General features: G+C 39.3%; 1 protein-coding gene across 1 annotated transcript in view; it reads left to right on the top strand.

The window, feature by feature from the left end:
* The window catches only part of LOC126106629 (uncharacterized), a 90,123-nt gene extending 81,598 nt beyond the window's left edge, over positions 1 to 8,525 (top strand). Inside the window, exon 5 of the mRNA XM_049912985.1 lies at positions 6,278 to 8,525. Coding sequence (XP_049768942.1) covers positions 6,278 to 6,327 — 50 coding nt within the window. The 3' untranslated portion in view covers positions 6,328 to 8,525. The remainder of the gene's footprint in view (positions 1 to 6,277) is intronic.
* Positions 8,526 to 13,662: the final 5,137 nt, after the last annotated feature.

Raw genomic sequence — 13,662 nt, 5'->3', positions numbered from 1 at the left:
CATCTGTAGACAACTTGTGTTGTATGGATGCCATCAACTGTATACATGGAATGAGTATATACATAATAGTACTTCTGGTAGTACATATTTCTATGGTGCAACTTAATCGTTTGTACACAAAACAAATACACACCAATCTTCGTTACAAATAAATATAAATTTACAAATGTATTCTTGGATTACACAAAACAAATGCACACCAATCTTAATTACAGATAAATATAAATTTACAAAGGTACTCTTGCATGAATTGAGGTGAACACATGTCATTTACAGTATTCTTTGACAGTATAGTAACATTTATCTGCTAAATAACTTTTTGCAGCTTTCTTAAAGGCATGTATTCAAGTTTCAGCTTTGATCTCCTCTGGAAGTCTATTATACATTTTTATTCCATTAAATAATAAACTATTTTGGGTTTTTGTTTTGTTTTTTCGTATGAGATGCAAATGGTTGCAGGATCTAGTCCAGTGTTGGTGTATAGATCTGTTTTGTGTGTACTGGTCAATGTGTTTTTTTATATATATCACAGTCTGAAAGATGTATTCACATGGTACTGTCAAGATTCCCATGGTTTTGAATAAATCAGTACAGTGAGCTCTCTTGCTGCTTTTTGTTATTATTAGTACAGCCCTCTTTTGCAGCTTGAAAATTGCTTGTATGTTCTGCACATTTGTACCCCAGAAGGTTATGCCATAACTAATTATTGAATGTACATATGCAAAGTATGTAGTCTTATCACATGAACTATTACATACTGAGTAATTATCCAGAGTGCATAGCAAGCAGTAGCAATTTTCTTGTCTAGTGCTGCAATATGGTCAGTCCAGTTAAGCTGTGAGTCAACATGCATTCCTAGGAATTTTGTGTTTGTGACACAATCTATAAGTTCATCTTTAACTTTTAGGCCTATGCTATTATGTTTTTTATTTATGTGGAAATTAATACTGTTTGTTTTTTTAATATTGAGGGTTAATTTGTTGCTTACTACCCACTTGCATACATGATCGAGAGTTTCTTCAGCTTTGTCTCTCAATTTGTCTGGTGACTCATCACTGATAAGGATGCTGCTATCATCTGCAAATAGTATTGCTTACCCGTATTTGACACTTTATTGACAAAGTTTCCGTTTTGTTTTTCTGGGCCACAGCTTTTCCACTACCACCTTTCAAAATAGTTCTCCAATCTGAATCATCTTGTTTATTTGTATCTGAAACGGTAATCTGCTTGGCATTGTTTACGTGAGATGTTTCTGTATCACTGTTGTTAGGTTTTGTTAGTTCACACATTGCATTGTCACTGTTGTTTATTACCGTTTTATGCCTGCAGGAATCGCATCTCCATTCTTTTGTGCATTTCCTGTCCTCTATTAATGAGGGATCCACTTTACCACATCGAAAATGAAATAAGGCCTCACACTCAGTGCACAGAATACCACTTCTTACCCTTTTCTTACACTTTCTGCAAGGGTTATGAGAAGTCGTATTTATTGCCACTTTTGTGCCTACTTTCTGTTCAATTTTTTAGTTTGCACTCGACCCATTTGTGATTTAAATCACGTATTTCTTCAATTAGAAATTTAATAATTTCACCTGTACAGTCCTTGTTGGTAAGTTTTTTACTGAGACTGTCTTTATCACAACGTGAGCATAACCAAATTTTTTGCTTTGGATTCACTTTCGCACAATTAAAATGACACACATTTTTACATTTTATGCACATCATACCTTTTCCTGCATGCTTTTCGCAGTAGCAGTGATGAGTATTCAACTCACTGCTTGGTTCTTCATAGTATGATGTTGATGGTGTACACACTATCTCACTTTGATGTTTCTTTGGTGCCCCATTATGTTTTTCACCAACTTTTGTAACAATGTAACACAAAACACATGCATTGTCACAATAAACGTCATATTTGTTGCACATTAAGCACTTTCCTACTGTGTTTTGATATTTATTTCTAGAGCTAACATAAAGTGTATCTATACTCGGCACCATCTTGCCACTATGCTGTTCATAGAGCTTATATGCATTCTTATTTTCTTATTCATTATTAGACCTACTGTTGCATTACTTGTATTTGATTTTGTATCTATAACCCTGCACTCACTTGACCAGAAGTCTTATTCCTCCTCCTGCCACCAGACTTCATGAGTTCCCACAAGATCTAGCTTCAACCAATCCTTTTCCCATTTTTAAGTTTTCTAGCCTATGTGTCCAATCAAGGTATCTAACATTCCATGCTCTGACCCATAAAACACAAGTTTTATTTCTTCCTGATGACAAGATCCTCCTAAGCAGACCCTGCCCAGAAATCCAAATGGTGGACTGCTTTGCATCCAGAATATTTTACCCAAGAAAATTCCATCATCATTTAACTATATGATAGACCATGTTAGATGATGTTCTACCTGAAGGACAGATCAGTCGATCATCCAGGCTGTTTCCCCTGCAACTACTGAAAATGCTGCCGCTCATCTTCAGGAACCACATGATTGTCTGGCCTCTCCATAGATACTCCTCCATAGTGGTTGCGTCTATGGTATGGCTGTTTGTGTCATTGACATATGCGGTCCTCCATCCCACCTTGGCATTGTCCACAGTTCACTAACATGCTACAAAGACATCACAGAAACTTAATCTGAATACTGTATTAACAGTCAACTATCACTGTGCTCCTATGCCATCTACACATAATCAGTTAAATTAGGAAGAAAACTGATACTTAAAAGAGCTACCTCCTCAGTTTTATTATATATCTGCTATTAGAAACTTAATATTTACTTGATTACATAGGTGCATTCCATGCCATCAGGAGTCTCCCCTAGAATCAACAGTGACATGACATGGTGCTAGATAGCAGTTCTGTTCAAGAGAACAAGTGTAAAGAGAGACCAAAGAATGAGTTGAGCAGTCATTCAGGATGGATGTTACCGATTGGAATAGCGCTCTTACATAAGGATTGCAATTCACCATAGAAGGAATGTGTGACGATGCCACAAAGAACTTGAGGTAGCAGTAAGAAATGATGCTCTACTGTGCTGAATAGTTGTTTGGTGGATAGATCCATTCAGGTCTGGCACACATTTGAAACAACAATTTTTTTTTTTTTACGCTATGTCTTTATGGCAGTGTGTGTGTGTTCATCTCTCTACATTTAATGTTTACATATGAGGTAACCTTCCATTTGTGTATTTCAGAATTTTTTATTTCATTAATATTTTTGAGACAAAAAACAATTTCCATGACTTTTGTAATGACCCTTGTATTTTCCGTGTTTTGACATCCTACGGATACAGAATGTCTTCATTACGTCAATTTATCTGGCAGACTATTGAACGTTCCTTCTTATTCTGTCCAGTAATCATCCCCTGACCTGGGATTCTGGCTGACTTTTCCATAACTCGCCCCACTTCCTAAACATCATTGATCCTTTTTCCTTCATTCTACTTACTTTCCCTTCGATCAGTAGTAGGAGCCACTAGCTATGACAGCCTCTGCATCCCTGTATCTTTTATTAGTGTTTTCTCCAGCTGCAGCTTAGTGGGTAGTTTTTTTTATCTGTACATATTATGAGAGACATTCAATAATTTCTGAAAGCAGGTTAGTTTTACTCAGTATTCCAGTACATCATATTATTCGTCACTCATTTGGCCACAAAACCCTACTTTGCAAAATAATCTCCGTTCAAAGGAACAGCTTTATGCCACCTTACTAGGCATGCCTGTATGACCGTATGATACCATTCTATTGGTTGATGTCAGAGCCAAAGTGTTGTGGTGCCAATAACCTCCCCATCATCCACACAATGCTTCCTATAGAGTGCATCCTTCATTGGGACAAACAGATGCTCTTTATTGTCTTACTTAGCTGGCAAGGAATCCAGTACACCAACTGGTGGATGAATGTGTCAGAATTTCCAGCAGAAAAAAAGCAGTTGAGCAGTTGATCTGTCAGTCACCTAAAATTACAACATTGCAGGAGTCACAGCTGTGTGTGTCCAGCTGGCACACAGGAGATTTGCAAGTCTCACCATGCTTTTGTTCACAATCAGATCTCTGCAGACATTCTGCAAGTGCCTACAAATATCTGCAATGCTCCGTTTTTCTGCCAAAGGAAGCTCATTGACATCTCTCTGCTAGGAATGCTCCTCCATTATTGATGACATTTTGAAAACTACATATAGTGCTGCCACATATCACATTAAATTAGATTAGTTTTTCATTCCATAGATCCGTACTGAGGAGATCCTCATGGATGTGGAACATGTCACTTTTTTTTTTTAAAGCTGAAATAACAATACTAACAGTATGAGTATATACAATACATCATTTTTTAAGCTGAAACAACAATACTAATAGTATGAGTATATACAATACATCATTTGTTTCTATTAAAAAATTCGTCAATGTAGTAGTAGGAGTTGGCCGCTAGTAAGTCTTTCACGCTTCTTGTAAACTGGTCTTTATTTGTAACTAAATTTTTTATGTTTGCTGGCAAATTATTGAAGATGAGTGTTCCTGTGTAGCGGACCCCTTTTTGAACTAAAGTAAGTGCTTTTAAGTCCTTGTGCAGATCATTTTTGTTCCTGGTATTGTATGTATGAACTGAGCTGTTTGTTGGAAAAAGAGAGATATTATTTAGGACAAATTTCATTAAGGAGTAAATATACTGAGAGGCAGTAGTTAGTATACCCAGTTCTTTGAAGAGGTTTCTACAGGACATCCATGAATTTACTCCACAAATAATATGTATTACACGCTTTTGGACTCTGAAAACTTTTGTTTGACTTGAAGAGTTACCCCAAAATATTATACCATATGACATTATGGAATGAAAGTAGGCAAAGTATGCAAGCTTTTTCATTTTCATGTTGCCTATGTCTGCTAACACTTGAATTGCAAATACAGATTTGTTAAGGCGTTTGTGCAGTTCTGTGGTGTGCTCCTCCCAACTGAATTTATAATCATCTTCATGAAACTGTTGGGGCTGAAATGGGAATATTCAACTATGTCCCACAACAAATTCTAAATTGTATCAACCAAGATTCTTTGAGAAAAAAGGTGTTGCATTACTTATTGAATGCCTCTAGTATTTTCAAACATTTTTCATCTTTGTTGACAGACTATTTGAAGTGGGATCCTCGGGAATGCCAAAGTGATATTCTGTGACAAAGGGCCTCTGACAGTGTGGGAAAAATAACCTGCGGTGCTCGATGGGAGTGCGGATCGGCCGTGAGGCGTTCAAAGATGGAAAGATGGTCCGTGCGGTTGCGATAACTGTTTCCCAGTTGGTGCAGTGGCTACCACACCTGCCTAGTAAGCAGGAGATCCTGGGTTCGAATCACAGTCCGGTACACATTTTCGTTCATGCCCCTGATTCTGCTTAATGTTCTGCTGCAGGTGATAGGAGTGATCCCCCCTTCAATTTACATATAGTGTTTCACAGCTACTGGATTGGCACAGTATCTGTTCTTTCAAAGGAACAGACACTGTGCATTCAAATATATAACCTGTCTAGTTTTCACAAGATACCATAAAAAATGGTTTATTGATGAACTGGAGAAATAAGGGATTTTATCAAATGTACAGTAAGATAAGCTGTCCTCGACAAATACCGTACTGCTTTACTAGGCATCATCCTATTGAATGTGGAATGTTGTTGTCTTCCTCCAATTCTGAACTGACTTATCCTGACACTTATCTGCAATTTAATGTGGACTCCAAATTATGATGCAGCTTTCACATTAACAAACTGTTGGCACACGTGTCAATAGTAATAAGTGACAAAAAATTCTGTAATTGAAACTCGGATACTTAGATTTTCTGTCTGACAATATCCACTTACCCACCGAGTCACAACCATCAAACAGTGACCAAAAAACTTGCTAGGTTTGTTATCAGTAAACTCTATCAACACACAAATTTACAGAGGTGATTCATAAACTCAGATCGGAATCCCTGGAGAGAAGACAACATTCAGATAACATTGTTGAGAAAATTTAGAGAACAGGTATTTGCAGCTGACAGTAGAATGATTCTATTGCTGCCAACATACATTTCAGGTAAGGACTATGAAGACAAGATAAGGGAAATTATAGCTCATACGAAGGTTTATAGATGGTCGTTTGTCCCTTGTTCCACTTGCTAGTGGAATAGGAAAGGAAATTACCATCAGTGATGCACACTACCCTCTGCCATACGCCATATGTAGGCTTGCAGAGTCTGTAATTAGATGTAGAGTATCAAAAATATTACAAAACATATTTCTTTTTCAGGTGCTGAATACTCTGGGAGATCTACAGTAAAGCAGAAAGGAGGAGTGTGAATGTGGATGCACTGGAGGCTAGGATTTTAAAGATTACAAGAACTAGTATACAACCAGGACAGAGCTTCACATTGCAATACAGACTGGTTGTGAAGAGAGAGTCAAAAGCTCACAATGTGGAGTGCAGACTTATATGCACAAGATGAGAGCGGGGCAACTGCACTACATTGTGCAGTGTACTTGAATGGGATAAATTGTATAGAGCTTCTTATTGGTGCAGGTATAGATATTGGAGTGCAGGATGGCAACTGGGAGACAGCTCTGCATTTATGCAGTGGAAGTGGAAGCCTCAGATGTTGTGAAGCTACTTACTGAGGCTGGTGTGTTTCTAGGGGACAGCACTATGCTGCAGTAGGAAAAGTGCTCAGCTACTGCTAAGTGTGGACGACTTGCACCTCAGTGCAACTCTACTAAATGCTGCAGCAAAAGCAGATGATGGTGACATCATCATCATACTTACTTAAGTTGGTGCAAATCTTAAGGCATATGATGATGATGATGATGATGATGATGATGATGATGGAATGTCAGCTTTTCACTATGCTGCACTGCAGGGCTGTGTAAAATGTGTTCGGTTGATTGCATGTCAGGATAGAGTAGAATATGCTTCAGTGTCTGTTAGTGATGACACAGATGTGAACATGAGGGACAAAGTCAGTGTGACTCCTCTCCACTATGCAACAGAAGAAACTTCCTCACTGTTGAGTTACTTAATGAGTCCAGAGAACTTCTACATACCTATAACAAGGATGGAATAATGGCCTTGCCCTCTACTGTAACCTGTGTCCGGCCACCCCGATTTACGTTTTCTGCGATCTCCCTAAATCACTGAAAACAAGTGCCAGGATGGTTCCTTTGACAGGGCATGGCCAACTTCTTTCCCCACCTGTCCCTAAAACGATGGGACTGATACCCTCACTCTTTGGTCCGCTCCCCCAAACTGACCAACCAACCAACCTATGCTACAGCTTGGGACAGTGCAGAAGATGCTCAAATTGTTGTTAGTGATTTCATATACATAAATGTGCCAGACAAGGAAAGTGCAAAACTGTTGAACTATGCAGCGTGTGCACATAATGCAGTGTGTGCTTCACTCGCTGCCCTTGCTGGTGTAGATATGCGTGTGCAGGACAGAGGTGATCTCACAGCTCTCACTATGCAGAATGGATTTATTTCAACAACAGTGCTAATACAGATGTGAATATTCAAGACAAAAAGATCACAATGGCAGTGCACTAAGCAGCAGAGTCAGACAACTAAATTCCTTTCAGGAAGGCCAAACTAAGGGAGGGTGCGGCAGAATGTGATGAGCTGCTGCTGCCACTGGGTGCACATTCAGACACCTGAGACAAGTGAGGAACACTGGGCTTCACAGTGTTGTGTCTGCTGGCTGCTGGGAATGTGGCCGAGGACAGAAATGGTGAGGCAGCACTGCTCTTTGCTGTATCAGCACACAGCTCAGTGTGCTTCACTCTGCTGCTACATTCTGTTGCCACAGGTTCAATGTCTTGAAAATAGAAGAGGGTAATAGTCCCAAGGAAACGAATAAATAATTATGAAAGTAGTTTGCAAAGCAGTTCATGACTTATTTTTTCTCATTACTGCCACTGGTATTTTTTTTTAGTTTCTAAGCACTCTTTACTGTTTTAGCATTCAAACAATGGAAACTCCAGGTCAAAATATCAACAATATAAGGAAAACATAGGTTGTTACTCACCATAAAGATAGCTCGGTGAGTTGCATACGGGCACAACAAAAAGACATTTACACATTAGCATTTGGCCAAAGCCTCCACTGGGAAAGGAAACACGCACATGTTATTCACACAAACAAGCACATTTCACTCACGCAGGACTGCCATCTCTGGTTGCTCAGACTGGAATTCAGCTGGCACATAGAACAGAAGCAGCAATCTAGATGGGACGGGAAAGAGAAAGGGAATAGGAGGGATTGGGTGGGTGGAAAGAAGAGCCCTGTCTGCCGGAGTGTGAAGGGACTAGACTGCCAACTGACACAGCGTCAGGAGACTGTGGGGCAGGGATGTGGAGGGGGGGGGGGGGGGGTGAAAGAGTGAAAAAGGAGAGGAGCAGGGACAGATGGGTGGGTGATTTGACAGAGAGTGGCAAGCAAAGAGGGTCGGGAGATGTCAGTAGCGAGGAGGCGATAGAACGGATGGGGTGGAAACTGTTAGATGGAGGGTGTGGCCAGGATAACTTAGGGAGCAGAGAATGTGTTGTAAGTATAACTCCCATCTATGCAGTTCAGGAAAGACTTATGTTATCCTTATAGCACATACTCCACTCCCAAAATTACCCTAGCCTCAGCCTATGGTAACCTACTGTGCCCACAACCTCCACCCAGCAGTTCCCACTCCCTCTGTCCTATCACTCCCCCCTCACCCTCTTTGCGGACAGCACTCTGTCAAGCCCCCACCTATCTTTCCCCTTCCCCACTCTTCTCCTTTTCCGCTCCCCCCCCCCCTCCCTCCTATAGTCTCCCTACAATGAATCCATTGGCAGTCTAATCTCTGCTCTTCTCTCCCCCAACCCATATCCTTCTATCCCTTTGCCTCCCCCTTCCCTGCCCCCTCCAGACTGCTGATTCCATCCGACACAGCAGTTGCATTCTAGACCGATCTGCCAGCAATGGCAGTCGTGTGTGTGTGTAAATTTTTCATTGTGCCTGTCTGCAACACAATGTGTTATCTTTGCAGTGAGTCACAATCTATCTTTTCCTTATGTTGTTGTTATTTTAGCATGTAACAGCTAAGTACAAATGATAATGATTATTTCATGTGGCTCAATTGCCTATTACATGTCTTTCAATTGGACACCACTTTGTTGACTTTGATGTCCCAAACTTACCCTAGTAGTCCTACCAGGGAAAGGCAATGTACAGTGTAATACGGAATCTGAATCACATGTCATTCCTGGCAAATCTTCACATAATTCAGAGGTTAAGGCTTGGTTAAAGGTAAACTGAAGAAATCTGAGGTCTGAGTCAAATAAGCACAACTGATCTAGCTCCACACATAGACAGTAATAAGTCAACATGTGTGGGGTTTTTTGGGTTCCATGTGAATAAGTTAAATTGAGTTGACACATAGATAATAAAAATGCTCAAACAAACATGTTATGCTCTTAAAAAGCATCTCTCATTGTATTGGACTGAAGGTAGGCTACTATAAAAACTGGTTTCCTAAGAAAGTAATCTGTGGAAGCAGATTAAATGCACCTAACCCTGGAATCAGAATATTATGTAAAACTTGAAGAAGACCCAACTTGGCATCAAGGCATGTAGATGATGAAAGGGATAAATCAGACTACAAACTATACTGTAAAGTTTAATTAAAATCAGAACATCAAAATGTATGTACTTTTATGGGAAAATAAGTTCATCTAGCAACAAGATAAGAACTCATCAGGTTACCCTACATTCCGAGGCTGTTGCACACAGCGACTCTTATATTGACTTGTAAATAACAGATTTCAGCTATCAGTCATCCTTTTGAAATTTTATTGGCAGTTCTAGATTTCAGCTAGAAACTAGCCATTCTCAATGCACTATCATTTTTGATCAATGCTTGTAATGCCTGTTGGTCGGGCTTCATCCACAGTTCATTGAATACTAATTAGTACACACAAAATTCAAGCTTTTGCAACCAACAGTTGCTTCATCAGGAAAAAGGGAAGGAGAGGGAAAGACAAACGGATTTGGGTTTTAAGGGAGAGGGTAAGGAGTCATTCCAATCCCGGGAGTGGAAAGACTTACCTTAGGGGGAAAAAAGGACAGGTATACACTCGCACCCACACAGATATCCATCCGCACGTACACAGACACAAGCTGAAAGCTATAATTGTGTGAATCTTTTTGTTATTCCTATCGCGACTCAGCATCTCTGCTATATGGTGAGTAGCAACTTTCCTCCTCTAATATTGTTAAATTCCAATTGGTTATGGTGAAATCAGTAATAAAATAACAAAATGTTGTTCAGCTGAATGTATTGAGTTACTTATGTAATGAATCTTTTCACAGTGGTACTTTCCCAGAGAGACTTAAACACATCACTGTCAAGTGACTTCACAATTAAGCAGACAGAATCCTCTGTATCCTTTTCCCTGGTAGTGGGATTTGCCTCCCTCAAGGGTGACCCATGTCTGGTGTTTTAGCACCAATTCAGCTGAAGTCTTTATGCTCTGACCTCTGCCTTTCTCTATCAAACACTTTTCATTGGACCAAAGGAAAGAATAGACCCACCATATTTCCGCATTTGTTTCTCCCAGTTCTCAGTGAATTTCCTAGTTCAACAGTAATCTATACTGATATCTCATAGGTTGTGCATTTGCATATTCTAGGTGTAGCATTTTTACAACAAAATTGATGGCCATTATCCAAGCCTTCCATTACACCTGCACTCACAGTTGCGAAAATGTCCTAATCTGTAGTGAATCAAAGTAGCCTGCAGGGCATAAGCCAATTCTGTCCTTAGAATTCATTAGTTTCAAACATACATTATCTTTCCTCTTGCTCCCACAATACTGGGAGCTTGATTTTATTTCTCTGGACCCCTAGTTATGTTGGGATCCTGGGAAACAATCTTGCAGACTGGTTACCAACCACTGGAGGCTTGGAACAAGGAAAGGCTTCCTGTGGCCACCAGGAACAGCCTATATACCATAGCCACATGGCGATAATTGTATGAAAGTAAATATAATTTTGTTAAATGAAAAAAATTGTATACACCAATAATATTGCTAAATTTTTAGAAATAAAAATAGAATTTTAGTTGTATCTGATATAATTTTTGTACTAAATTTCAAGTAATTGTTAATATTTGTATTTCCATGCACACAGTAAATAAAATGGGTGATATTTTTATTAAAACATTATGTTTCAGTATTTGTTAAGTAACACTTCTGTTTGTTAACAACTAGCTTACAGTATTCAAATAAAAATAAAAAGTTGCTTCTAGCTATATAAAAATGGAAAACATAGTATCATATGACTATAACAGTTGAAATCGGCAAACTCATACAAATACATGGGTGTAACACTTTGTAGGGATATGAAATGGAATGATCACAAAGGTTCAGCCATCATACAAATACATGGGTGTAACACTTTGTAGGGATATAAAATGGAATGATCACAAAGGTTCAGCCATGGGTAAAGCAGGTGGTAGGCTTCAGTTTATTGGTGGAATGCTGGGGAATGGCAATCAATCTACAAAGAAGATTGCTTGGAAATTACTTATGCAACTGGTTCTAGAATATTGTTAAAGTGTGTGGGATACATACCAGATAGGACTAACCGGGGATATTGATGTATACAGAGAAGGGAAGCATGAATGGTCACAGCTTTGTATAATATGTGGGAGAGTGTCACAGAGTTACTGAAGGAACTGAACTGGAAGACTCTTGAAGATAGGCATAAACCATCCCAAGAAAGTCTATTAACAAAGTGTCATGAACCAGCTTCAAATTATTACTCTAGTAATATACTACAACCCCCTACATATTGCTCACATAGGTATTGTGAGGATAAGATTAGAATAATTACTAGATGCACAGAGGCATTACAACAATCTTCTTTCCACACTCCGTACATGAATGGAACAGGAAGAAACCCTAACAAGTGGTACAGCAGGTCATACTGTCTGACATGCACCTCGCAGTGGTCTGCAAAGTATAGATGTCCAATGTCTTATGCATAAGCTGCTATGTAGACAACAGGACCAATAAAAAAATACAAAAATACAAAATGTAGATTCAAATCACTCACTTTATGTTAGCAAGAATTTTAAGCTATGCACTCACTTACCAGCAAATATGAAACAATGCAGAAATGTTTTGTACTTGTAAAGTGCTCAGATATCTTATAATCTTCAAAGGCAGTTTTTTTTTTTGAGTTTTTATTTTAAAGAAATATATCATATCCTTTATGGGAATCAATGACCGTGCACTGAAATTCAAATTCTAATGAAAGAAAAGTCAGAGTGTCAATTCATAAGGCCCCTTTTTAAGTATTTTTGGTAACTGCTTATTTGGGAGAGAAAAATAATCATAACATGACATAAAGTATGATGAAGCTACCTTCCATTTCTTTCTTTCTTGGGGCCTTTGTCTCGCTTCAACACAGGGTCGGCTGAGTTATTATTGATTTGGCAGTGGTAGTTGCAGAGGGTGGCTGCCGCCACCCCAAACCCCCGAGGATGGAAGTAGTGTACCCCAGCTGTCTGCATCTAGTGTAAGCCATGGAATAGTGCGGGCATTTTCAAATGTCTGCGAGTCGTGCAGCTGAGGCGGAACATGGGGACCAGCCCAGTATTCACCTAGCAGGATGTGGAAAACCGCCTAAAAACCACATCCAGGCTGGCCGGCATACCGGCCCTCATCATTAATCCACTGGGCGGATTCAATCTTGGGCTGGCGCACCTACCAGAGTCCAGGAAGCAACACATTAGCACTCTCGGCTACCTAGGCGGGTTGAAGTTAAGTTCCATTAATACTGCTCAAAAGAACAGATAAACACGTTGTAACAGAACTGTATTTGCCTGTGCTGATATGACTCCAGTCACTGTACCTCTGTCAATCTACCTGAAAAGTGATTGTTGAAAGAAGACTATTTTAAATTATGTTATCCACACCACTCTAAAACTACCCTTTGATACTGAACAACCTATGCACAGGTAAATGGCTAGCTACATACTACTGTCTGTTGGTGTCCTGTAACGAGAGTCTTCAAGTATGGTAACCTAACACTGAAATGACACAAAAGTTCACATGTGGCAAATAAACAAATAACTGATTCTTGCTGTGAAGCAACTGAATGCACTTAAGGACAGTGGCTTGTGTCTATCAGTGTTCCAAATGGTAATTGCAGCATGCTCTCTGGCCATATAAATGGTTTGCTGAGATGATGCTACCAATGACACACTAATGCATCCACCTTTTGTATCATTTCATTTCCTGAAACCCTCTACATAAAACATAGTTTAGACTCCCTACGAAGGGAAGTCTTCATAGCAGCAAGACGAAAACCTTATATCCAGCAATGTCAAAGACAAACTTTTGAGGACAATCTTGACATGAGAGGAGAGAAAGATGAGTTGTTTGTGAGTGGTGGCACAAATAAACAAATAGGAAACCATAATGGCATTGCCTGAGTTATCATTGTAGAGAGATAGAGAAAAGTGTCTCAAGGAATAATAAAATGTAGTACTATTGGCTGAAGAACTTAATTTAACAATTGGACATTTCATCTGTCTGCTAAAGTCAAGCACATCATGTGTAGAGTATTCAATGATACCCTAAATTTGATAGTGTGAAAAAGTCA

This window comes from Schistocerca cancellata, chromosome 10 (assembly GCF_023864275.1).
Source record: "Schistocerca cancellata isolate TAMUIC-IGC-003103 chromosome 10, iqSchCanc2.1, whole genome shotgun sequence".
Classification (NCBI taxonomy): domain Eukaryota; kingdom Metazoa; phylum Arthropoda; class Insecta; order Orthoptera; family Acrididae; genus Schistocerca; species Schistocerca cancellata.
The sequence above is the reverse complement of the archived record's forward strand: the minus strand, read 5'-3'. Positions and strand labels throughout refer to the sequence as shown.